Source organism: Scyliorhinus canicula, chromosome 21, assembly GCF_902713615.1.
Source record: "Scyliorhinus canicula chromosome 21, sScyCan1.1, whole genome shotgun sequence".
NCBI lineage: Eukaryota > Metazoa > Chordata > Chondrichthyes > Carcharhiniformes > Scyliorhinidae > Scyliorhinus > Scyliorhinus canicula.
Genome location: NC_052166.1, coordinates 51,484,007 through 51,508,947, shown reverse-complemented (window position 1 = coordinate 51,508,947; position 24,941 = coordinate 51,484,007). Strand labels below are relative to the sequence as shown.

General features: G+C 50.0%; 1 protein-coding gene across 4 annotated transcripts in view; it reads right to left on the bottom strand.

Annotated features, from left to right (window-relative positions):
* Window positions 1-24,941, bottom strand: part of ralgps1 (Ral GEF with PH domain and SH3 binding motif 1) — a 723,987-nt gene that overhangs the window by 208,370 nt on the left and 490,676 nt on the right. For all 4 annotated transcript variants that reach the window (XM_038781972.1, XM_038781971.1, XM_038781976.1 and 1 more), the window contains exon 10: window positions 17,467-17,604. In XM_038781972.1, the coding sequence (XP_038637900.1) occupies window positions 17,467-17,604 (138 nt within the window). The remainder of the gene's footprint in view (window positions 1-17,466; window positions 17,605-24,941) is intronic.

The following is a 24,941-nucleotide window of genomic DNA, read 5'->3' as shown; positions in this document are numbered from 1 at the left end:
ACAAGAAACAATGAAGACAACATAGATGTTTCTTATCTCTCAACATCCCAGAAATTGGTTGTCAGCACAACCAATGTCTCTCTCCTTTTTCTTTGAAGTGATGTTGAACTGTGTCCAGAAGAGTCACACTCCAGAAGCCATGATATCACTGTGCCAACAAAGGCACTGATTCGCTAACCTCTATCCCTCAGTATCTCATCATTTAGAATATAGAGCATAGAACAGGGGTGGGCAAACTACGGCCCGTGGGCCGCATGAGGGCCGCCAAAGGTCTTTATGCGACCCACCAAGATTAAGTCATAAAAATTTTTTAAAAATAAATGTTTTTTTTTTTACATTTTTTTAAAATTAAGGTTAATGGGGGGGGGGGGGGGGGGGGGGGGGGGGGGAGAGGCTGTTGGGTTACTGGTATAGGGTGGATACGTTGATTTGAGTAGGGTGATCATTGCTCTGCACAACATGTGTTTCATGTGAAGTTTCTACTTTAAAATATTAATTAATAAAAATTAATTGCTTTTTTTCTTTAAACTGAGTTACTTTGTTTTTCAAATAAATGTGTTTCATGTAAAGTTTTTACTTTAAAATATTAATTAATAAAAATTAATTGCTTCTTTTTTCTTTAAAAACCTTTTATTTTTGGCTATTTAAAATATTAATTATTTTACTTAATATACTATGCGGCCCTTTAAAATTGTGAATTTCTGAATGTGGCCCTTCCACAGAAAAGTTTGCCCACCCCTGGCATAGAACATACAGTGCAGAAGGAGGCCATTCGGCTCATCAAGTCTGCACTGACCCACCCAAGGCCTCACTTCCACCCTATCCCCCTAACCCAATAACCCATACTAACCTTTTTGGACACTAAGGGCAATTTAGCGTGGCCAATCCACTGAACCTGCACGTCTTTGGACTGTGGGAGGAAATTGGAGAACCCGGAGGAAACCCACGCAGACACGGGTAGAACGTGCAGACTCCGCACAGTCAGTGACCCAGCAGGGAATCGAACCTGTGGGCTTGGCGCTGTGAAGCCATACTACCATGCTGCAACTTCTTTAGCACTTCCTCTTTTAGAAATGGCCCAAGTTCACCTGTCCTTTTGGCTGTAAAAGGTGCAAACCATCTTCGATCACTCCCCCTTTGCAATACCTGCTTCAAAGGTCATAAACTGAGACCCAGATCTATCAGTTACTTCCTCCGACTGCAGAGGTTTACAATCCATCACAAACAAATTCCCTTTTGACACCAAACAGTCAGAAATAAAGTCACATTCTCTTGTCAACATATTTAACCTAAGCCCCACAGGTATAAGAAAACAAAGGTTCCCCCTGGCAAAGATCAATTAAAGCAATACATGGTTTGTTTAAACATAAGGCGTCATCCTAGAATAAATGTTAATTACTCCTTCAAAAGCAGAAAAACCCTTGAACTCAGACTTTGTGGCACCATCAGAGTCATAAATTCATCAAGTATAGCTTTGCACAAGCAACCGCCTACCTTGATTGGTTACTAATTGTCTAACAGAAATTCCATCTGATTATTTAAAAAGGGGCTAATTGAAAAGTTCGTAAATATTAGTCCACCCTATCAAATCCCTCGAAATACTATTGGCAAAATCATACATACCCGTAAGGCGCTCACTTCAAGGGCAATTAGGGATGAGCAACAAGAATGCTGGCCTGACCAGTGGCACCCGCAGTCGTGAAGGAATAAATAATGATGTAAAATTTGGAGGATTTGAATGAGCGGGAGAGAATGTCGAAAAGAGGTTGTGGACACATGAGACTTGGCACAGGATAGGTCAGATATTTGGATGAGCTGTAGTTTCTAAAACAGGATGAAGTAATTTCTGTAGAACCATCAACAAACATGGCAAAATTTCTCAATGTAAAACATGGACCAAAACTACTCGAAAATAACCATGCCAGATACTTAGTGTGTGGACTTTGTAATCAGAATATTATCTTAGTACTCTCAAAATCTAAAGGAAGAATTAAATCAAGAAAGAGGCTAAGAGAAGGATGTACAATCCGTGGCTAAGTAAGGTGGCACCCAATTGAAAGATAAGGTAAACAATGCTGTGAAGATTAGTGGTAATCCAGAAGTTATAGAAACCAGCCAAGATTGACTAAAACTAATAGAAGGAGAAATGTGAACAAGAGTGTAAATTAGCTGGAACCACGATATGTAGTATATTTGTATTTCCCAAAGACATTTGATGAGCAACAACAAAACAGGGTACTGCACAAAATAAGAACTTTTGGCATTCGGGGGATAGGATCAATAGAGGATTAGCTATCACAGAATCTTTACAGAAAGAATGGGCACACATCCTGCTCATTGTGTCTGCACTAGCTCTCTGAATGAGCAATTCTCCTGCCTTCTCTCCGTAACCCTGCACATTGTTCCATTTCAGATAACCAACTCATTTCCTTCCGAATGCCTCAGGTGAATCAGCTTCACCAGTCTCGGGAAATACATTTGAGATCCTAGTCACACTCTGCGTGAAAAAGATTTTCCTCACAATGCTTTCGCTTCTTCATCAATTTACTGTGAACGCGTGCCCTCTCGTTCTCGGTCCTTTGACGAGTGGGAACAGTTGCTCCCCATCTACACTGGCCAAATCCGGTATCATCTTGAATGCCTCAATCAATCCCAAGGAGTCCCAATTTCACCAATCTGATGTGATTTTGTGAACATTTACTGATGATACAAAGATAGGTGGGAAAGTGATTTCTGAGGAGGACAAAGAGTCTGCACAGGGATATAGATTGGTCAGGTAGTAGGCAAAAAATGTGGCAGACAGAGCATAATTTGGAAAAATGTGAGCTTGTCCATTTGACATGAAGAATAGCATATGATTTAACTGGAGAGAGATTGCAGAATGTTGCAATCAAGAGGGTTCTGACTGTCCTTGTACATGAATCACAAAAGTTTAGCGTGCAGGTACAGCAAGTAATTTGGAAGGCAACAGGAATGTTGGCCTTTACTGCCAAAGACATGGGGCGGGATTCTTTGTTTTCCCAGCACTCGGTTGTTTCCCGAAGGCGTGGGGCTGCCCCACAATGGGAAACCTCACTGACCGGCCGGCGGAACGGAGAATCCTGCTGGCGGGTCGGGGCAGAAATGTGGCACGGCGGGGCGGAGAATCCAGCTTCCGGAATATAAAAGGAAGAAGATCTTGCCACAATACACAGCATTGGTGGGGCCCTACCTAGAGTACTGTGTACAGTTTTATTCTCCTTACTTATGGGGAATATACATGGATTGGAAACAGTTCAGAGAAGGTTCGCGAGGCAAATCCTGGAAAGAATGGGCTGTCTTCTGAGGAAAGGTTGAGCAGGTTGGGCCAATATTCACTGGAGGTCAGAAGAATGAGAGGTGGTCTTAGTGAAACATAAAAGATTCTGAGGGGGTTTGACAGAGTGGACGTTGATTGGATGTTTCGCCTCGTGTTGGAATCTAAAACTCGGGAACACAATTCCAAAATAAGGGTGTCTCCCATTTACGACTGAGGTGAGGAGAACTTTCTTCTGTCAATCTTTGGATTGCTCTTCCCCAGGGATCAGTGAACGTTGGGTTGTTGAATATATTCCAGATTGAGATAGACAGATTCTGGATCAATAAGGGAGTTAAAGGTTAGGGGAGGACAGGCAGGAAAGTGACACAGCCAGGTTAGCCTTGATGCTATGGAGCAGCCTGGAGAGGCCAAATGGGCTGCACCTGCTTCTATTTCTTACGTTCTTATTTTGATGAGATTTTTCTTGAAACAATCTTTGTTAGGTGGTTAAAATATATTGACGCTATGAGCTTCATGTCACTTTAAAAGAAAATCTAGAGGCAAAGGATTACGTGGACTGTTCAGTGTACATTTAAGTATTGTTGTGATCAAGAGCTTGGCAGTTAACTGGAAAGAGAAGGGAGCTGACGTTCCAAGTCTGCAAAGTCAAAAGCTTTAACAAAGAGTCATCCAGACTCGAAACGTTAGCTCGCTTCTCTGTCCACAGATGCTGAGATTGTCCAGAATTTTCTGCTTCTGTTTCAGATTCTAGCATCAGCATTAATTTGCTGTTAGCTCGGCAGTTAACTGTTGCCTGCTGCATTTCCCGTGGCAACGCCTCCACCAATCAAGAGTCCACTTTCCAAGCAATCAATCAGCACTCTCTTTTCAAGCAGGATTTCACTGTTGCCATTTTCTTGCAAGCTGCCCTGAGAGCTTTGAAGGCATTTCTCTTTTTTTCAGCAATACTCGGTTGTAAATCAATTCTGGACAAGGCACAAATGAATAAACCACATACGTAAGATGAAAAGAGATTTGTGTGATTCAGAACGTTCAGCAATAAACTTGCTTAATTTAGCTAATTGTTGCTTAAAACCTGTTAAAGTCATTTAACCGTGAACAAGAATCCACTTAGAGTTTTAGATCAGTATCATTTTCACATTTGACTAATCCTTCCACTTGTCTGCAGTTTCAACAGTAACAGTTCAGAATGGTTATAGCTTGTGTTGTCTATACAAAGTGATCGCACATCTGCTTTATGCATCCCCCCCAATAGAAATCAGATCCCATCTGTGGATGCTACTCATCCAATATAATTATTCTTCCTGGGGCCAGTGACTTTTAAATTCAGATATTCCACCCCGTTAATAGCAGAGCACTTTCCTAAGGCCAGCACAATCTGGTTCACAATTGGCAACATAAACTCCTAACGTTGCTGGAGTGTCAATGCACGTTCTCCACGGCCTTGTAACTCTGGATGACTTCTTCCCTTCCCAGCTGAGGGCCATTGTAGAGTACTGACCAAATCTGTTCAGTCAAAGTCCAGGTGTCAAATTGGAGACTCTCTGCTCTGTAAAGTTTAATTCATGACAAATCAGAAAATCATGACAAATCATGGGATTTCAGAAGTTTTCGAGTCGTGAGGACTTCAGTCTCACTGTAAAAACGTTCAGAAAAGTTATACCTGCTTGACCTGGGTTAATAACAGCGTACCATGTCCATAATTAATGTGGTGCAACCTCTCTGGCTCGGAAACACTTTTTTTTTTGCGGAAATGTAGCTTACTGCATTATGATTTTAAAAGATCCAACTGAGTGTTTTTTAAAATAAAGGTTAGTACATTTCAGCTTTTATCTTAATCCTATGTATGTGCTGCAATCATCTATTACACTCTCTGTAAAAAAATTTAGAAATTGAATCATAATCAGTGCCGTTTACTTCCTGGTTTGCTGCCTGTGAGAATACAACACCGGGATTGGCTTCTTCGCCGGCTTGATGTCATCAGTGGACACCGGAGAGCTCCAGCAGCCGACACTGGACTCAAATGAACATCGGGTGTAGGGAAATCAACACTAGGGATCTCATGGTCTTTGCAGCCAGCTACCATTGAGGTCAGGGGCAAGTTCCATCACCTCACCACTCACCGCAGGGCCATTGTGCTCTGAGAACTGCTTCAGAAATTAGAACTCATCTCCAAAACCGATTTTAAAACTAATATTTGCTTTATATTTTTTAGTCAGCAACCCAAGGAATAACATTATTTTATTAGCTTCAGAAAATACACAAAATCCTCGGCGCTTCTTTGATGCATGTAGCTGTTCCGTTTTTCCTTACAGCTACTGTAAACATACTGCAGTGGGAGTTTATTTTTTTCTCAAACTGTAAGAAAAGCATGGACAAAGGTCCATAGATACGCTACACAGGGAACTAAACTGACTGATTAACGGTCGTCTCAAAAAACAAACATACAGGGCAGCGGAGCACATGCATGTGAAATTTGACTACATCAAGTTGTCTAATTCCTTTGGTCAGGCAGCGTATCAGTGCTTTGTTTCAAAGTACCGTTGCTGAATAAGATTTAAAGAAAAAACAAACTTTGAGAAATGAAAGGTTTCTCAGCTGGCAGTCTCAATTGGCTCTCCTGCTATCGCTTGAAATAACATTCCACAAGACCAAAAGACCATAAGACGTAGCAGCAGAAGTAGGCCATTCGGCCCATCGAATCTGCTCCACTATTCAATAAGATCACGACTGATCGGAAATGAAAGGGAAGGCACTGTGGCTAGCGGCACTGCCTCGCTGCGCCAGGGACCCGGGTTCAATTCCGGCCTTGGGTGAATGTGTGGAGTTTGTACGTTTTCCCCGTGTCTGCATGAATTTCCTTCGGGTGCTCCGGTTTCCTCCCAACAGTCCAAACATGTGCAGGTTAGGAGATTTGGCCATGCTAAATTGCCCCTTAGTGTCCAGGGATGTTTAGGTTAGGTTAAGGGGTTATTGGGATAGGGCAGGGAAGTGGGCTTGGGTGGAGTGCTCTTTCAGAGGATCGGTGCAGATGTGATGGGTCAAATGGCCTCCTTCTGCACTGTAGGGATTCTATGATTCTATGATACCCCTCAACTCCACTTTCCTGGCTTATTCCCATAACCCTTGATTCCTTTACTGATTAAAAATCTGTCTACCTCAGCCTTGAACATACCTAACGACACAGCCCTCTGCAGTGAAGAGTTCCATAGATTCAGTACCCTCGGAGAAGAAATTCCTCCTCATCTTTGTCTTACTCTGATATCATGCTCTCTTCCATAAGGGGAAACAACCTCTCAGCATTGACCCTGTCAACTCCCCTGAGAATCCTATACATCTTAATAAGGTCGCCTCTCATTCTTCTAAACTCCAATCAGTACAGGCCCCACCTACTCAATCTTTCCTCATAACCTCTCCTCATAAGAAAATCCCTCCTTACTCGCGATCAACCTAGTAAACAATATCTGGACTGTCTCCAGTGCAGTACTATCTATCCTTAGATAAGGAATTGGAGGCTCCCAACCAGACCACACAGCTTCAAATTAATACAATACACAGATAAGGAGCCAAGTGCTCTCATTCAGAGTATTGTGCAGTGCCATGTTATGGTCTTGTGCTTCTTAACAGGATGATGATGAAAACTGAATTGTCACTCATTTGAAAAAATCTATATAGTTTCATGTTTCAGGATCATGGACGAAAACCCCCCAACAATTTGCAATTTGTAAAACTGTGAGGAGAGGATACTTAGCCCCAGGAGTGATACTACTGGCCAATAGATGATTTTCATGTTAAAATAACTTTAATTTAAACACAGAATCAATCACATTAGCAACAAAGTAACAGCTTTACAGTTAATAGTTAAAACAGTTCTTAAATAAAAGTAAAAACTGTAACTTGCTCCCTACACCTGCAACTATATATATATATATATTCTAATTAAGCAAATCAATGTAGTTCGAAAACCACTTATAAATAAAGTTAACAATCAGGTTTACATTAAGTTTCTCTTTGCAAAGACCTTGGAGAGATCTGTCCAGGAGCCAGCTAAAGCCCTGTCTCATCAGACTAAAATTCTATGGCAAACTGCAAACGTACACAGACTTGGGTATACCCACTAATTACATCATAAGGTATTCTTCGGTCTTCATAAATTATCTACACCCAGGGATCTTCCAAAGTCAAAACAATGTTGCATTAGCCATCTAAGTAAATGGTTATAACCAATGATTACCATACTTTTATGACCCCTTAATCACAGCTTTAGTAGACAGACTTAAATCAGGATTTTAAATAACATTACTGCAACAATTATAAAATATAACATATAACAATTTCCTACATTCATCACACCTCCCCCCTTAAAAAAATGAAGCAGCAATATGAAAAGGTGACTTCATTTTTCAAAGCCGTTTCAATTTTAAATACTACATTCATGGAGCTCTCAAAGCATCCTGCAGAAATATGGTCTGATTGCAAACCAAGTTGATATTGCTTCTAACTTTTTTGTGAAATGAATCCATTTGAATAAAATACATTCTAAATAGTTTGCGCCTCGCATTTGGGTGTGATTTAGAAAATCAACTTTTTTCATTCTACGCACTTGTTCAAATACACAAGGCCATTTCTGACCCTGGGCTTTGAACGTACAAGACTCCAAGGGGTAATTTCCAGGCTGTGCACTCTTCCACATTCATCAGGACAGATGAATGTGCAAAAATAATCTTTATTCGTCGAAGACTTGCTTCCTCTGACTGAGGGGTCAATTACCAGCGGGCACAGATGTACAGTGATTGGTAGAAAGATAAGAGGGGACATGAGGGAAAACTTTTTTCACCCAGAGGGTGGTGGGCGTCTGAAACTCTCTGCCAAAATCGGCGGTTTAGGCTGAAATGCTCAACTCACTGAAAAGATATATGGATCGACATCTGAAGTGTAACCTGCAAAGCTTCGGACCAGGTGCAGGAAAATGAAATTAAAATGAACGGCTAGGTTCTTTACTCTCTCTTTTGGCTGATAGAGATACGATGGGTTGAATGGCCTCTTTCTGCATGGTTACCTTTCTATGGTCTTAGATGAAACCTCACCTATTCAGGACACTAATCAAGGGTACAGGGAGTTAGCAAATCTGATGGAGTGCCTATTTCTCTGCTATCCTCAGACAAGGAGAGAAAGGAAAATGCTCATTAAATAAGAGCAAAATACTGTGGAAGCTTGCGATCGGAAATAAAAACAGAATGTGAGAAATACTCAGCAGTTTCAGCAGCATCTGGAAAGTGAGAGTCAACATTTCAAGTGGCATTTGACTCTGCTTCAGAACTGCCTGTCCTCCCAGTGACCCTTGACTCCCTTGTTGATCAACGATCTGTCTAACTCACTGTTTTATATGGAAGAAAATTCCAAATATTAAGGGGCGCTCTGAGCGAAGAAAATCCTCCACATCTCCAGCTTAAATGGGAGACCGCTTACGTTTCCAAATGTCCTCCCTCGTTCTAAATACCCAACAAGAACAGACATCGTCTCAGCACCTACAGCCTCCACGGAATCTTGAATGTTTCAATAAGGTCACCCGTCATCCTTCTAAACTCCAACCGGCCCAATCTGCTCAACCTTTCCTCGTAAGTAACACATGCATCCCAGGAATCAGCCTAGTAAACCTTTTCTGATCTAAGTAAATCCTTCCTTAAGTAAGGAGACAATTATGATCCCAGAATTGACCCCAGCAGTGGCTTAGATACTGGACAGAAACCCCAATATTTTATTTTAATTTTGTATGGCCGCGTGGAAAGGATAACTCACTGCAGGAGTGATTTCATAAAGAAACAGGGATACGGTAAATTAAAATAAATTTTCTAACTAACACAGTATTAAGATATCTTTAACATCACACCACAAAATAGCTTACAATTACTCCTTCAATAATGCTACTCAATACAGTGAATTCAGTAACCCTGAACTGCTATCTTTATTCCCACTCAATCAACAAGGGGAAAAAAATCTCAGCTCTCAATCCACTGTTAAAATACCATTTACACATAGGAATACCTCCTACACAGAAACGTTCTTTAAGAAAGAGAGATCTTCTGGCCATCCTTTAAAGAAAAGATCTGACTCCTGTCAGAACCATGCAGAAACTTTGGCTGTATTTATTCAGAAGCTGTTTCTGCTAGTTTGTTCACCGACCCAACTGCATTGCTCTTCTGACTGCAGACATATCTTTCAACTGAACTGCAGAGGGGAAATTGCTTGACATCTGCCCACAGTTTCATCGAGAATTCCACCGACCCTCTTTCTGCACAATGCCCGACAACGTAGCTCCACCCAGTAACGACATCATCTTACCAAGTTTACATCTAATTAACTCCACAGGGAATCCCCTTAATCTAAACGAAACTGCATTAGCCCAAGCTTTTAAGGCTGGCTTAATTGTATCCCTGGCTCCCAAAACGTTTGTTGTCTTTAAAACTAGGATTTCTTTTAAAATATGATTTGATTTTGATTTGATTTATTATTGTAACATGTATTAGTATACAGTGAAAAGTATTGTTTCTTGCATGCTGTACAAACAATGCATACCATACATTGGGAAGGAAGAAGAGACTGCAGAATATAATGTTACAGTTATAGCAAGGTATGGAGAAAAGATCAACCTAATACGAGGTAGGTCCATTCAAAAGTCTGATGGCAGTAGGGAAGAAGCTGTTCTTGAGTCGGTTGGTACTTGACCTCAAACTTCGGTATCTTTTTCCTGACAGAAGGTGGAAGAGAGTATGTCCGGGGTGCGTGGGGTCCTTAATTATGCTGGCTGCCTTTCTGAGGCAGCGGGAATTATAGATAGAATCAATGGATGGGAGGCTGGTTTGTGTGATGGACTGGACTACATTCACAACCTTTTGTAGTTTCCTGCGGTCTTGGGCAGAGCAGGCTCCATACCAAGCTGTGATACAACCAGAAAGAATGCTTTCTATGGTGCATCTGTCGAAGTTGGTGAGGGTCGTAGCTGACATGCCAAATTTCCTTAGTCTTCTGAGAAAGTAGAGTCGTTGGTGAGCTTCCTTAACTATAGTGTCAGCATGGGGGGACCAGGATAGGCTGTTGGTGATCTGTACACCTAAAAACTTGAAGCTCTCGACTCTTTCTTCTTTGTTCCCATTGATATAGACAGGGCACGTTCTCCACTACGCTTTCTGAAATCGATGACAATCTCCTTAGTTTCGTTGACATTGAGGGAGAGATTATTGTCGTCGCACCTGTTCACCAGATTCTCTATCTCATTCCTGTACACTGTCTCATCATTGTTTGAAATCCGACCCACTACGGTGCTGTCATCAGCAAATTTGAAAATCGAGTTGGAGGGGAATTTGGCCACAGTCATGTATACGGAGTATAGTAGGGGGCTGAGGACACAGCCTTGTGGGGCACCGGTGTTGAGGATGATCGAGGAGGAGGTGTTGTTGCCTATCTTTACTGAATGTGGTCTGTGGGTTAGAAAGTTCAGGGTCCAATCGCAGAGGGAGGAGCCGAGGCCAAGGCCACGGAGTTTGGAGATGAGTTTTGTAGGAATTATGGTGTTGAAGGCTGAACTGTAATCAATAAATAGGAGTCTGACATAGGTGTCTTTGTTATCTAGGTGTTCCAGGGTAGAGTGCAGGGCCATGGAGATGGCGTCTGCAGTGGACCTGTCATGGAAATAAACCTGTTTTAAGGTGCAGGTAGGCGAACTGTAGTGGATCAAGGCAATCCAGGAGGCTCAAGTTGATTTGTGCCATGACTAACCTTTCGAAGCGCTTCATGATGATGGATGTCAAAGCCACTGGACGATAGTCATTAAGGCACGCTGCTTGACTTTTTTTGGTACAGGGATGATGGTTGTCTTCTTGAAGCAGGTGGGACCTCAGATTGTTGTAAAGAGAGGTTGAATACCCCCGCCAGCTGATCTGCGCAAGACCCGAGTGCTCGACTGGGTACCCCATCCGGGCCAGTTAACCTTCGAGAAGGCTGCTCTGACATCTGCAGTGGTGATCTCAGATACAAGTTCATCCGTGGCTTCTGGGGTGGAGGGCTCGCTCTCGCTGAACTCTTACTCAAAGCAGGCGTAGAATGCGTTGAGCTCATCAGGGAGAGGTAGATAGATAGAACAGTACAGCACAGAACAGGCCCTTCGGCCCTCAATGTTGTGCCGAGCAATGATCACCCTACTCAAACCCACGTATCCACACTATACCCGTAACCCAACAACCACCCCCTTAACTTTACTTTTTAGGACACTACGTGCAATTTAGCATGGCCAATCCACCTAACCCGCACATCTTTGGACTGTGGGAGGAAACCGGAGAACCCGGAGGAAACCCACGCACGCACGGGGAGGACGTGCAGACTCCACACAGACAGTGACCCAGCCGGGAATCGAACCTGGGACCCTGGAGCTGTGAAGCATTTATGCTAACCACCATGCTACCGTGCTGGAGCGTTGGAGCCGACGATTTTACATGCCTTCATCTTGTCGCCCATTATGCCTTGCAGACCTTGCCATAGACGGCAGGGATCCGTGTGGCTAGCCTGGGACTTGACTGCAGCAGTCAAATTCTAACTCTGGCACCAAATAACTATCATACAATATGGCTAAAATTCCTACATTCATCACAAGACCAACACTGTACACAGGAATTCCTTTCTCTCAGAGGGAATTTAGTCTTTGGAATTCTCTTAGCAGACAGCAATGAAGGCTGGGCCATTGAATATTTACAATGCCGAGCTAGATAGATGTTTGATTGGCAATGGAGTCAAGAGTTAGGATTTAAAGCCAATGAGTTGTGTGCTGGAGAAGAATGAGTCTGAAGCTCGCCTGCACCTTAAAACAGGTTTATTTCCATGACAGGAAAGCAAAGTCACAGACTCTCCCAGTTCCTCGCAGACATTCGGCGTTGACGGTTCACCATCAACCAACAGTGGGATCTTCCAGTCCTGCCAAATTTGATGGGGATTTACTGTCACGACACCCGGGGCCGGGTGCACGGTCAATTTCGGCCCCCGGATTCGCAACACCCATGAAGTAAGATTTTATTTGAAATACCCGAGGTTGAGCCCATAAACTACAGTCACCAGATTTGTAACTTTAACACAAGTAACCTTTTATACGTACAATATTATAACTCATATTATAACCAAACTGACAGAAAATGTAACTGACTTTTTAATACCCTTTTCCCCAACCCTCCCTTGCTAATTACGCCCACTCTCTATACACACACACACTCACAGACAAATAATGCAGAGGTGAAAGGGTGGTGAAAAGGGGAAGAAAATATGAATCAAAATAAAAGGATACAGATCTTTGATGCACTGGGATGATTTCCGGTTAAAGTCTTTCTGAAGTTCAGCTTTGGCTCTATGCTTGAGATATTTCAGGTTCACTAGCAAAGGCACCCACCGTTTTCAGAACAATAATGTAGTTATTTCACAGAGAGAGAGCGAGAGATCCTTTCACTTCCAAGTTTAAAAGCTTCTGCCCAGTTCCGTCAGAAAGCACCACACAGGAACAAATCACTGACCGTTGTCACACAGAACACTGTCCCTGCTCACCCCACCTGTTAGATAGTGTTGTTAGATAGCCAATCGATCCAACACCCTCCAAACCTGGTTTATAATATCCTCTTGGTGCAGAGGAATCTGGTCTCTCCTCTCCAAAAACAAACCTGGGAACACCGTGTCCTGAACAGCAGGCTGTTCTAAATCTAAGACTCTGCCTGAAAGGCACGTCCTGATTATGGGTCCACAGACCAAAATAATAAAATAACATAAAAAAATGCAAAAAGGAAATTAACAGGAAGGACGGGTTGCATTCCGTGTGCGCACCCCCGCCGGGCAATTTGTCGCAGGGTGCTGGGGAGGTGGACTACAATGGGCCCAGAAGATCCTGTCGGCTGGAGAGCTTCACCCTCAGAGTGAACTGCTTTATATATTCTTACAAATGACCCCCTAATCGTTCCCCAATTCGGGACGGCCCTGCTTAATGACAAATTTAGAACCTGCATTTCATTGCAACTCAAATTCAACGTTAACAATGGCGACAGACAGAAAGTGGAGATGAGGTCACAATCAGATGGTCCATGATCCCACCAAATGGCAGAACAGGCTCAACGGGCCGAATGGCCTGCTGAAGCTCCTATTTCTTATGTTCTTGTTCCCTCAACAAACCAAGGTTAATGTGATGCAGAAATGCAGCAGAACGAGCGGGAACCTTGCATTCTTGCGGCCCGTCCACTTTCTCCCAGGAGGTGCAATCGGCAAAGCTCTTTTTGAGTGCCAACCTGAACACTATTCATGGAATGGGCTTTTCACGACATGCTGCAGCTTCCACTGAGAATTCTTTTCAATCTGATGGGACAGTTCACTGTGACCGGAACATTGAACGGCAGCCAAATGTTTTTGAACGAGGTTAAAGGTTACACGTTTAATTTTACTGCAGCTAGCATCTAACAGAGTTGACGCAATATACCTCGGGGAAGTGAAGTTTGCTTCCAACACGCTTTAGTAAGTGCTCAGTAACAGCTGCCTGATCCCACTCCTCTATCAGCAGTACCACGGGATTCTCAGTAAGATTTCCATTTCCAAAGTGCAGCACAGCGGCAGCTTTACTTTCCCCAAGCTGCTCATCACTCATTCGTGTTTCTCCGAGCTGATTGATGGAAGGTTGTAATGATGCATTTTTGAAATTGAAGAAGGATTTTAGCAACCCTTAATGACACGCTGCAGGAACAGCTGGGCATTGTGAAGGCTGTTATTTGGACAGTGACATCATTATTTAGTCAGGGGTTCCTGCCTCGTTGTTCAAATACAAAATCATTATTGCAACCGTGTCACAGCTGGTCGACAAGGTTTGAGCTCAGATTATGTTCTTTGGTGACAGTTTCTAACATCCGGAAGCTTTCGACAACAATGGGCGCGATTATCCGCAAAGATTTCTCAGTGTTGTAGCGAGCGGGAACTGCCACGAGCTTCCTGCCGCTCAGCCCAGCGAGTCCAGCAACCCTATTCAATGCTAATTGGTCCACTTAATGAGACCCTGCGGGTTTCTCGCCGCAACTGAAGGCTCGCCAGCTGATTCGCCGGCACCGTGCTCACCAGCCCCCCCCCCCGCTAACAAGGTCGAGCAGCACTTAAGCTGCACTTGCTCAGCCAACCCCAGCCAGCTCGCAACAATGGCGCCCAGGGGACCAGCGCCAAGATTCGGAGATGCAGGTCTGGGGAGGTTGCTAGATGCAGTGGAGGCCAGGAGGGATGTCCTGTTCCCCCCGAGGGTCCCGGAGGGCAGCGGGTACTGCCTGAGACAAGGTGGCAGGTATAAGGGCCGAGAGTGTGACAAGGAAGACTGACCTCCAGTGCAGCACGTGTGAGGTACACTGGGCAGCACGTGAGAGTCGACACCAACGCCCTCCCACCCCTCTCCCCCAAAGACCTTTCCGCCCCCACGCAAGCACCCACCCCCCCAGCTCTCCATGCGACCCCCCCCCCAACCTCCCTCCACACATCTCCCTCTTCAACCCCCCCAACCCTTGCTTCACACCCTCCCCTCCCTCAACCCGCCCCCCCCAACCCTCCTTTCCACCAGTGTGAACCACGTGTGTGACTAACAATGCCCTCTCTGTATCTCCTCAGGAAAAGCTCTCCCACAACCATTGGGAGAGGACCCACACTGGCAGTGGTGCGCTGGACATAAGAATCCTCACCACCTTCGAGGTGCGTGCCCGGGAGGTGGCAAGGGGACAGCGCAGTCACCAACGCGGAGGCTGGCAGTCGTCACAGAGGTGAGAAACCACTGGGCCCCACCCAGAGGACATGCCAAATGTGAGTTGTAATTACCTTACTGACTGACCCATTCCTCCCACTGACCACATGACCATTCTCCCACAGGTCATCCAACCAATGTGCCGACCCATCCCGGATGGACCCCTCTCCAGCCCTCCCAGGTGAACACCTCAGAGGAGAGAACCGAGGATGTCACCATAAATAGTCGCAGCACAGCTGTCATCCCCACCCTCCACCAGAGCAGATACAGGCACCACGATGGGAAATGTTAGTGGTCAGGTTTCTGGGACATAATCTGGTGAGCACCACACTGCTGCTGATGTACATCAGGTGGAGGCAGGAACCCTCAGGCGAGACAGCATTCGGAAATCCCAGGACCCAGCTGGGTCACAGCCAGAAGCTGAGCCTGCGGAACAAACTATCCCGGAGCTGATGGAGTTAGGAGCGGCTGGGACATTCAGAGGGAGATGTCTCTCAGAGCGACACACCAGCAGGCCCATAGATGCTTGGAGGAGTCCCAGAGGCTACAGGCGCATATCCTGTTTTCGGCATTGCTTGGCACTGAGGCCAACACTGCTTGGGTGGCAACCGCAGTGGAGAGCCTGGTGCATGACGTCGGCACCATTACTGAAGGTGTCCAAGGAGTTGTGCAGTCGGTGATGGCCATGACTGATGGTCTTGGCAGACTGTCCGACTCGATGGGGACCTGACCCAGTACCAGGCTGACCTTGATGAGGTTCTGCGGGACATATCCCGCTCCCAGGTGGGCATGGCCGAGGTGCTGCGGAGCTTGTCCCAGTCACTGAGGAGAATTGCCGACGGCGTCGACGTGATGGTGCTGGTATTAGGGAGCCGCCAGGGCTGGCAGAGCCAGATGATGCAGGAGCAGCCGGGGCTCGAACCAGCTGCACCTCCATCTCAAGGTGAACCCCGGGGTCATATAGGGGGTGCTGGCGCCAACTCGGACCCATCCCATGGAGTGACGAATGTGGCCACAAGCTCCCCGAGTTCCACCCCTCTGATGAGGCCCCAGGTTTGATTCCCGGCTTGGTTCACTGTCTGTGCGGAGTCTGCAAGTTCTCCCCGTGTGTGCGTGTGTGGGTTTCCTCCGGGTGCTCCGGTTTCCTCCCAAAGTCCAAAGATGTGCCGGTTAGGTGGATTGGCCTTGCTAAATTGCCCTTAGTGTTCAAGATTGCCCTTAGTGTTGGGTGGGGTTACTGGGTTAGGGGGATAGGGTGGAGATGTGGGCTTGGGTAGGGTGCTCTTTCAAAGAGCCGGTGCAGACGCGATGGGCCGAATGGCCTCCTTCTGCACTGTAAATTCTAACTCTTAGCAATGCTCTGCACAGTCTCCCATCCTTCAAACATTTTCCCCCAAGTGTTCTCGACAATCATCTTAAACAACGAGGATTCACATCACAATTCACAGGTTAATACTGCTGGCAAACGAAAATTCCGAATTAAATATTAGCCTAATGCAAAAAAAGATCAAAAAATAAATTCCGATATTCAGTCAGAGAGGTCGAGATGTACAGGTCCACAGGTTACTGAAAGGGGCAACACAGGTAGAGAAGGTAGTCAAGAAGGCATACGGCATGCTTGTCTTCATTGGCCGGGGCATTGAGTATAAAAATTGGCAAGTCATGTTGCAGCTGTATAGAACCTTAGTTAGGCCACACTTGAGAGTATAATGTTCAATTCTGGTCACCACACTACCAGCAGGATGTCGAGGCCTGCTATGGAGGATATTAGGAGAGGTTGAATAAACTCGGTTTGTTCTCACTGGAACAACAGAGGTTGAGGAGCGATCTGATAGAGGTCTACAAAATTATGAGGGGCATAGACAGAGTGGATAATCAGTGGCTTTTTCCCAGGGTAGAGGGGTCAATTACTACTGGCATAGTTTTAAGGTGCGAGGGGCAAGGTTTAGAGGAGATGTACGAGGCAAGTTTCTTTTTTACACAGAGGATAATGGGTGTCTGGGACACGCTGCCGGAGGAGGTGGTGGAAGCAGGGACGATAGTGACATTTAAGGCATCTTGACAAATACATCAATAGTATGGGAATAGAGGGATACGGACCCAGGAAGTGTAAAATATTTTAGTTTAGATGGGCAGCATGGTCAACACAGGCTTGGAGGGCCGAAGGGCCTGTTCCTGTGCTGTACTTTTCTTTGTTCTTTGTTATAAAACGGGTAAGTGCCCCGAACTGCCAGAAGAGTTTATCCAGGAACTCGATTTGCCAAATAAATAATGTTCACATTTTTTAGCACTTTAAAGCAATGCTTATATTGTCACTTATTTAATTCAAACGTAAGGGTATGTTTAAACAAAAAGAATGGGACAAAAATTAAATACAGACCACAATTGAAAGAAACTTGTAAATCGGAAATGATCCTCAAAATGTTGTTCATCTGATTCGATCTCTGCTCATTTTCCATGATGCTGTCTGATGCGGGATAGGCTGAGTCAATGTAGATCAAATCCAACAAGTAAATCCCTAAAATTGAAACATAATATTCAACGTTAGACTATGTGTGTATCATTCAGATTTTAATAACTATGATGTTAGAAAAAAACTTTTCAATCTCGAAATATCTTGTAGTGGTACATTAATGAGATTGTTAGCATTCACAAGAGGACAGCTGGATGGAGGGGCGGCTGGGACACTGGGTTAAGGGGGGGCCATTGGACACTGGGCTGGGACACTGCGCTGGGGGGGCAGCTGGGACACTGAGCTGGGGGGGGCATTGGACACTGGGCTGGGGGGGGGCATTGGACACTGGGCTGGAGCACTGGGCTGGGGGGAGCAGCTGGGACACTGAGCTGGGGGGGGGGGGCAGCTGGGACACTGGGCTGGGGCACTGGGCGGGGGGGGGGGCAGCTGGGGCACCGGGTTAAGGGGGGGCCAGTTTGGACACTGGGCTGGGGCACTGGGCTGGGGGGGCAGCTGGGACACTAGGCTGGGGGGGCATTGGCCACTGGGCTGGGGGGCAGCTGGGACACTGGGCTGGGGGGCAGCTGGGACACTGAGCTGGGGGGGGGCATTGGACACTGGGCTGGGGGGCAGCTGGGACACTGGGCTGGAGGGGCAGCTGGGACACTGGGCTGGGGGGCAGCTGGGACATTGGGCTGGGGGGGCATTGGACACTGGGCTGGGACACTGGGCTGGGGGGGGGCAGCTGGGACACTGGGCTGGGGGGGCATTGGACACTGGGCTGGGACACTGGGCAGGGGGGCAGCTGGGACACTGGGCTGGGGGGGCATTGGACACTGGGCTGGGACACTGGGCTGGGGGGCAGCTGGGACACTGGGCTGGGGGGGCATTGGACACTGGGCTGGGGGGCAGCTGGGACACTGGGCAGGGGGGCAGCTGGGACACTGGGCAGGGGGGGCAGCTGGGACACTGGGCTGGGGGGGCATTGGACACTGGACTGGGACACTGGGCAGGGGGGGCAGCTGGGACACTGGGCTGGAGGGGCAGCTGGAACACTGGGCTGGGGGGGGCATTGGACACTGGGCTGGGACACTGGGCTGGGGGGCAGCTGGGACACTGGGCTGGAGGGGCAGCTGGAACACTGGGCTGGGGGGGCATTGGACACGGGGCTGGGACACTGAGCTGGGGGGGCATTGGACACGGGGCTGGGACACTGGGCTGGGGGGGCATTTGACACTGGGCTGGGGGGGGATTGGACACGGGGCTGGGACACTGGGCTGGGGGGGCATTTGACACTGGGCTGGGGGGGGATTGGACACTGGGCTGGGGCACTGGGCTGGGGGGGCAGCTGGGACACTGGGCTGGGGGGGGAATTGGACACTGGGCTGGGGGACAGCTGGGACACTGGGCTGGGGGACAGCTGGGACACTGGGCTGGGGGCAGCTGGGACATTGAGCTGGGGGGCAGCTGGGACACTGGGCTGGGGGGGCAGCTGGGACACTGGGCTGGGGGGGCAACTGGGCTGGCGGGGGCAGCTGGGACACTGGGCTGGGGGGCAGCTGGGAGACTGGGCTGAGAACTGTGGAGATAAGTCATGAACGAGCTGGAGTCAGGACTGGGATAGGCAGATTTTTAATCAATGAGGGAAACAAGGGTGATGGGGTAAAGGCGGGAAAGTGGAGTTGAGGATTATCACATCATATCAGTCATGATATCATTGAATGGCAGAGCAGACCCGATGGGCTGAGTGGCCTACTTCTGTTGCTGCATCTTATGGTCTTAGCACCCTCAGTTGTGGAATAAAAGATCAGGGGGGAAATTCTCCGACCCCCCGCAGGGTCGGAGAATCGCCCGGGACCGGCGAAAATCCCGCCCCCAACCGCGGCCGGAATTCTCCGCCACCCGGGAATTGGCGGGGACGGGAATCGCGCCACGTCGAGCGGCGAGCCCCCTGCGGCGATTCTCCGGCCCGCGATGGGCCGAAGTCCCGCCGCTGAGAGGCCTCTCCCGCCGCCGTGGTTTGAACCACCTCTGGTGACGGCGGGATCGGCTGCGGGAGCGGGCACCCGGGTTCCTGGGGGGGGGGCGCGGGGCGATCAGACCCTGGGGGTTGCCCCCACGGTGGCCAGGCCTTTCGGTCAGCCCCGACGCCGGGGTACGGGTGTCAAAGGCCGTTAGCGCCGGTTTTGGCGCCAGTCGGCGTGGCGCCAACCACTCCGGCGCGGGCCTAGCCCCCAAAGGTGCGGAGAATTCCACACCTTTGGGGAGGCCCGACGCCAGAGTGGTTGGCGCTACTCCGCTACGCCGGATAGGGGAGAATCCCGCCCCAGGTGTAGAGAAATGTTTACTTATTTTAATCATACAAAAATTCTTTCAACCGTCTTAATTCACACCTTCTAATCACAATTTAGAAATGGTCTGCCAATTATCATGAACATTGGCACGAGGGTTGCCTTTATGTGCCCACCCAGTCCAAAACTCAACCATGCGTTGTTAACAGTAAAGGGATCAATCAGAATATATATAAAAAGCCCAAATAGGGTTTTCAAATTTCTTTTCTGTTATTGACTGCTGGTGAATGTCCTTTTAAAATCCCGACTGTGCAGTTTTCACCAAAAGGTTTATCTTCTGCTTTATCTCTCTCTCCCTCTCTCTCTCTCTCTCTCTCTCTCTCTCTCCCCCCCCCCCCCCCGTACAAAAACACATCAGCAGAAAAAGTACTGTGGGCGAGATTCTCCGGACTCACGACGGGTCGGAGAATAGCGGGCGTCGGAAATTTTTACGGCGACGCTGTTCCGACGCCCTCCCGCTATTCTCCGAACCCCGCAAATTGTCGGAGTCGCGTTTCCCGACAAACGCCTCCTTCCCGCCCCTGACACGACCAGAATCGCCACTGAGAGCCCCCCCGCTATTCACCGGCCCGGATGGGCCGAAGTCCCGACGTCATGGCGCCCTGTTTGGACGTCGTGAAACACACCTGCTTTTTAAATTCGTCAACCAGTCGGCCTGGCTGACGACTGTTTGGAGGAGGTCAGGGCACCACTCTGCGCACTGCTCAGCGCACCGCTCAGCCCACCGCTCAGCCCACCGCTCAGCCCACCGCTCAGCCCACCGCTCAGCCCACCGCTCAGCCCTCCGCTCAGCCCACCGCGCAGCCCACCGCTCGAGTCTAGCCACAACGGGGAAGGCATCCCTGGGAACGGGAGGCGGTCCAGAACGGGGGCGGTGGGGGGGACGGAGGGGGCAGTGGGGGAGACGGAGGGGGCAGTGGGGGAGACGGAGGGGGCAGTGGGGGAGACGGAGGGGGCAGTGGGGGGAGACGGGGGAGGCAGTGGGGGAGACGGAGGTGGCAGTGGGGGAGACGGAGGGGGCAGTGGGGGGGAGACGGGGGAGGCAGTGGGGGAGACGGAGGTGGCAGTGGGGGAGACGGAGGGGGCAGTGGGGGGGAGACGGGGGAGGCAGTGGGGGAGACGGAGGGGCCAGTGGGGGAAGACGGGGAGGCAGTGGGGGAGACGGAGGGGGCAGTGGGGGGCGACGGAGAGGGGGGGTTAGGTAGAGAGTGAGCCGTCCAACCCCGTAACAAAATGTCTGCCACCATGCCATGGTGTGCAGGTGACGAGGACACGGCCGCTGGTTCCCCTGTGGCTTCCGGCCACAGGCCACTGACGCACCCGTGAGGAGGACATAGTTTACTGGCCGTTGGATGCAGGAAGTGACCAGGGGTTAGGCTGACCGCGTGTCAGCAGCGCGACCAGGCCACCGGGACACACTGGTATCCCATGGCTGGCGGCTGCCGAGGTGTCGACTAACGTCCGTCTAACATGTCCCGTTTCTCTGCTCCCACCACCCTTCTGTAGGTTAGCACGATGCATGGGAACAGAACGGCTATGTTCTGTGCAGTGGTTGGGGCAGCTCTACTGGATTTGGAGATGCTGCAGCATCCACACCCACAACCCGCAGTGGCTGCAGGGCCAGCTGCAGCAGCAGAGGGAAGGGCCGAGGAGTTTCCAGTCGTCGAGCAGCATGGGGGGGGGAGGAGGAGGAGGAGGAGGAAGAGGAAGAGGAGAGAGTGAGGGTGCAGCCACGGCGTCAGAGGCGACGACCAAAGCCGAGGGTGTACCGTGTCCGGGTCTCTTTCCTAACAATGCCGGACATCACCTGCAGGAGAAGACTCCGGCTGAGTAGGCAGACGGTGATACATATCTGCGAACTCCTGTCGCACCTCGCCCCACGTGGAACGGGGGGAGGACACGCGATCCCGGTAGCCATCAAGGTGACGGTCGCTCTGAACTTCTATGCTACCGGCTCCTTCCAGTCTCCGAGCGGGGACGTCTCTGGGATCTCCCAGTCATCGGTGCACAGGTGCATCCGGGATGTGACCGACGCCCTCTATGCCATCGCCGACCGCTACATCACCTTTCCCGAGGACCGAGCAAGTCAAGACTCACGAGCCCGTGGATTTGCCAGTGTGGCCGGGATACCGAGGGTTCAGGGGTCAATCGACTGTGTTCACGTCCCCATGCGCCCGCCTGCTGTGGACAGGGACGTGTTCACAAACAGGAGGGGGACATACTCCATTAATGTCCAGGTGGTATGCGACCCCCACATGAGGTTCATGAACGTCTGTGCAAGGTTCCCAGGGAGTGTGCATGACTCCTACATACTAGCGCAGTCGTTCATCCCTGCGATGTTTGAGGGACGTCCCCCCCGGCTGAGGGGCTGGTTGCTAGGTGACAGGGGTTATCCGCTGAGGTCTTGGCTGATGACGCCGATACGGAGGCTTCAGACCAATGCGGAAACACGATACAACGAGGCCCATGCAGCAACCAGGGGTGTGGTGGAGCGCTGCCTTGGCCTCCTGAAGATGAGATTCAGGTGCCTGGACCGCTCCGGAGGGGCCCTGCAGTACCAGGCCGACAGGGTCGCTCGCATTGTAGTGGTCTGCTGTGCGCTGCACAACATCGCAATGCAGAGGGGAGATGACCTGTTGCAGGAGGCGGAGGGAGAAGCTAGTGGCAGTGGTGCCAGCACAGAGGAGGAGGAGGAGGAGGAGGAGGAGGAGGAGGAGGAGGAGGAGGAGGAGGAGGAGGAGGAGGAGGAGGAGGAGGAGGAGGAGGAGGACGCTGGCGGAGTGGCGGGCGCAGCACGCAGACACGACCCAGGTGCTGGTGATGTCCAGGAGGCGGCACGACGGACCCGGCAAGGACGGCGGGCACGCGACGCCATGGTGGCAGCACGGTTCACGCATCGCATGTGACGTCCCCGATGAACACCAAACCACCACCTGCATCGCTAGTCATGCAGAGGGTCACCACACAACTGCCACCACCAAACCCCCCCCCCCTCAGTGTACACTGCTCCACTTCGACATGACGCTTATCACTGGGTCCAGACGGAATGGCACAACATTGATGGCTGTGTCAGCGGGTGTGATCAGTGCCATGTGGAATGATGACAGCCCGCTCTGCGAAGAGCTGTGAGCTCAGAATCGTTAGAGAGAGTCTGACCCATGGCAATAGCTGAACCATCCACCTTGGTGGCCGCTGAGTTCGTCACTGACACTCCATCACGTGCCCGCGTGGGCTAGCTGTGGGAGGGGGGTAGGGGCAGGGACTGCACACCCGGCACCGAGGTTTCACCACCCGTCACCCCCAGCGACACTCGGTCACCATCACGATTCCTGTGGCTGTGGAACAATCACACGGTATTACAAGTAAGGTGGAACAGTGTGTTTAATATTAACAATTATTTACAGGTGCCCTAGCCCCTACAACTAAACTGTGCCCTTCACCCGTGCCAACTTACTCAGTGTCTATCTTAGTTGCCTTACGGGCCCTACCACTACGTCTAAGTGAATCCCCAGATGATACAGCAGGAGTGGAGGAGGATTGCTGCGAATCGCCCCCCTCGACTCGTTTCTCCTTGGCCAAGCGTTTCCTGGGGCGACCCGGCCTTGATGGGCCAGGCTGCTCTGCGTGCGTCTCGGGTGACATTGTGCCACCCTGCTCTGCCTGCTGCCCACCCGATGCACCAGGGATGGGACGGGGGAGGCCGGGAATTCCGGGACGTCCCGTGATGGAGTTAATGGGACGGGCCCCGAAACCTCCTCCTCCCTCGGGGAGCCCGGTGGCCCCCGGGCCTCACGGGGAGGTTCCCCGTCGCACCACCGACACCTGGCGCTGCCAGTCCTGGAGGCCTGCAACGGTATCCACCAGGATCCGAAGGTTTGCAGAGACGGAGTCCAGGGAGTTAGAAATTCCCGCCAGGGACTGTGCGATCTCAACCTGATTGTGCACGACACCATCCAGCACATGTGTCAGGCGGTTGATGCTGTCGGCGACTGACTGCTGCGACTGGCCAATGACCTGCTGAGACTCGGCCATGGCCCGCAGGGCGCCGGCAATGTCGGTTTGGCTCTGGCACATTGCTGCCTGTGAGAGGGCAACCCTGTCCAGGGCCGAGGATGACGCGTGCACATTAATCCCAACGTCTTGCATAACCTGACCCATTGCCTCCACCGCGGATGCCACCCGTGCGGTGTCGGACTGGGTCTCTGCCATGAGCGGCACCACTCCCTGCTCTTGGACGCGGATCGACTCCTCTAACAGCGTCTGCAGAGTCTGGAAGGAAGCCCTCATCCCGTCATTGTTTCCCTGGGTTTCCTGAGGCATCGGCTGTGCGGGTGGGTTGAGAAACTCCAGGAACTCCGAAAACGTCTGGGAGCCAGCTGCATCCTGGGCCTGGTCTGGCCTCCGCGAGTCCGGGCCCTCTGTTGCTCCGACCTCCACCTGCTGTACCTGCTCATCTGTGATGTGCCAACCAGACTGTGCCCCAGGAGACTCATCACTAAATAGGCCCGCCGGGGTGTGTATCTCTGGGATGATGGAAGTGGTGGGAGAAAGCAGTGCCGCAAGCCCGACGCTCTCAATGGTTAGGTCCTCGTCCAGGGTGTGGGGCCGCTCAGCGACAGGAGGGTTGTCCCTGGCCATTTCTGGTGGTGGTGGTGGACCTCGAACCCTCTGTGCGTCCTGGCCCGCAGATTGGGTTGGGGCAGATAGGGCTGCCCGCTGATCGGGCACCCTCTGTTGTGAGGCCCCGGGTGAGGTGGCGGCAGATTCCTGTCTCCGTCTGCAGCAAGACGGCCCTGGTCGTTCGGCATCACGTCCTAGGGAAGAGAATGAGACGGGTTATTTCGATTTGCTCGGCAGGCCGCTGGACGGTCCCAGTGGGCAGGCTGTGTGAAGGGACAGAGGATGGGGAGGTGTCCCAGTGGGCAGGGTGTGTGAAGGGACAGAGGATGGGGGGGGGGGAGGGGTGTTTGTCAGGGAGGGTTGTCTCACTTGCTGCAGTTCCGCCAACCTCGCATTGCGCGATATCGCGGGTGGCAGACCCCCCAACAA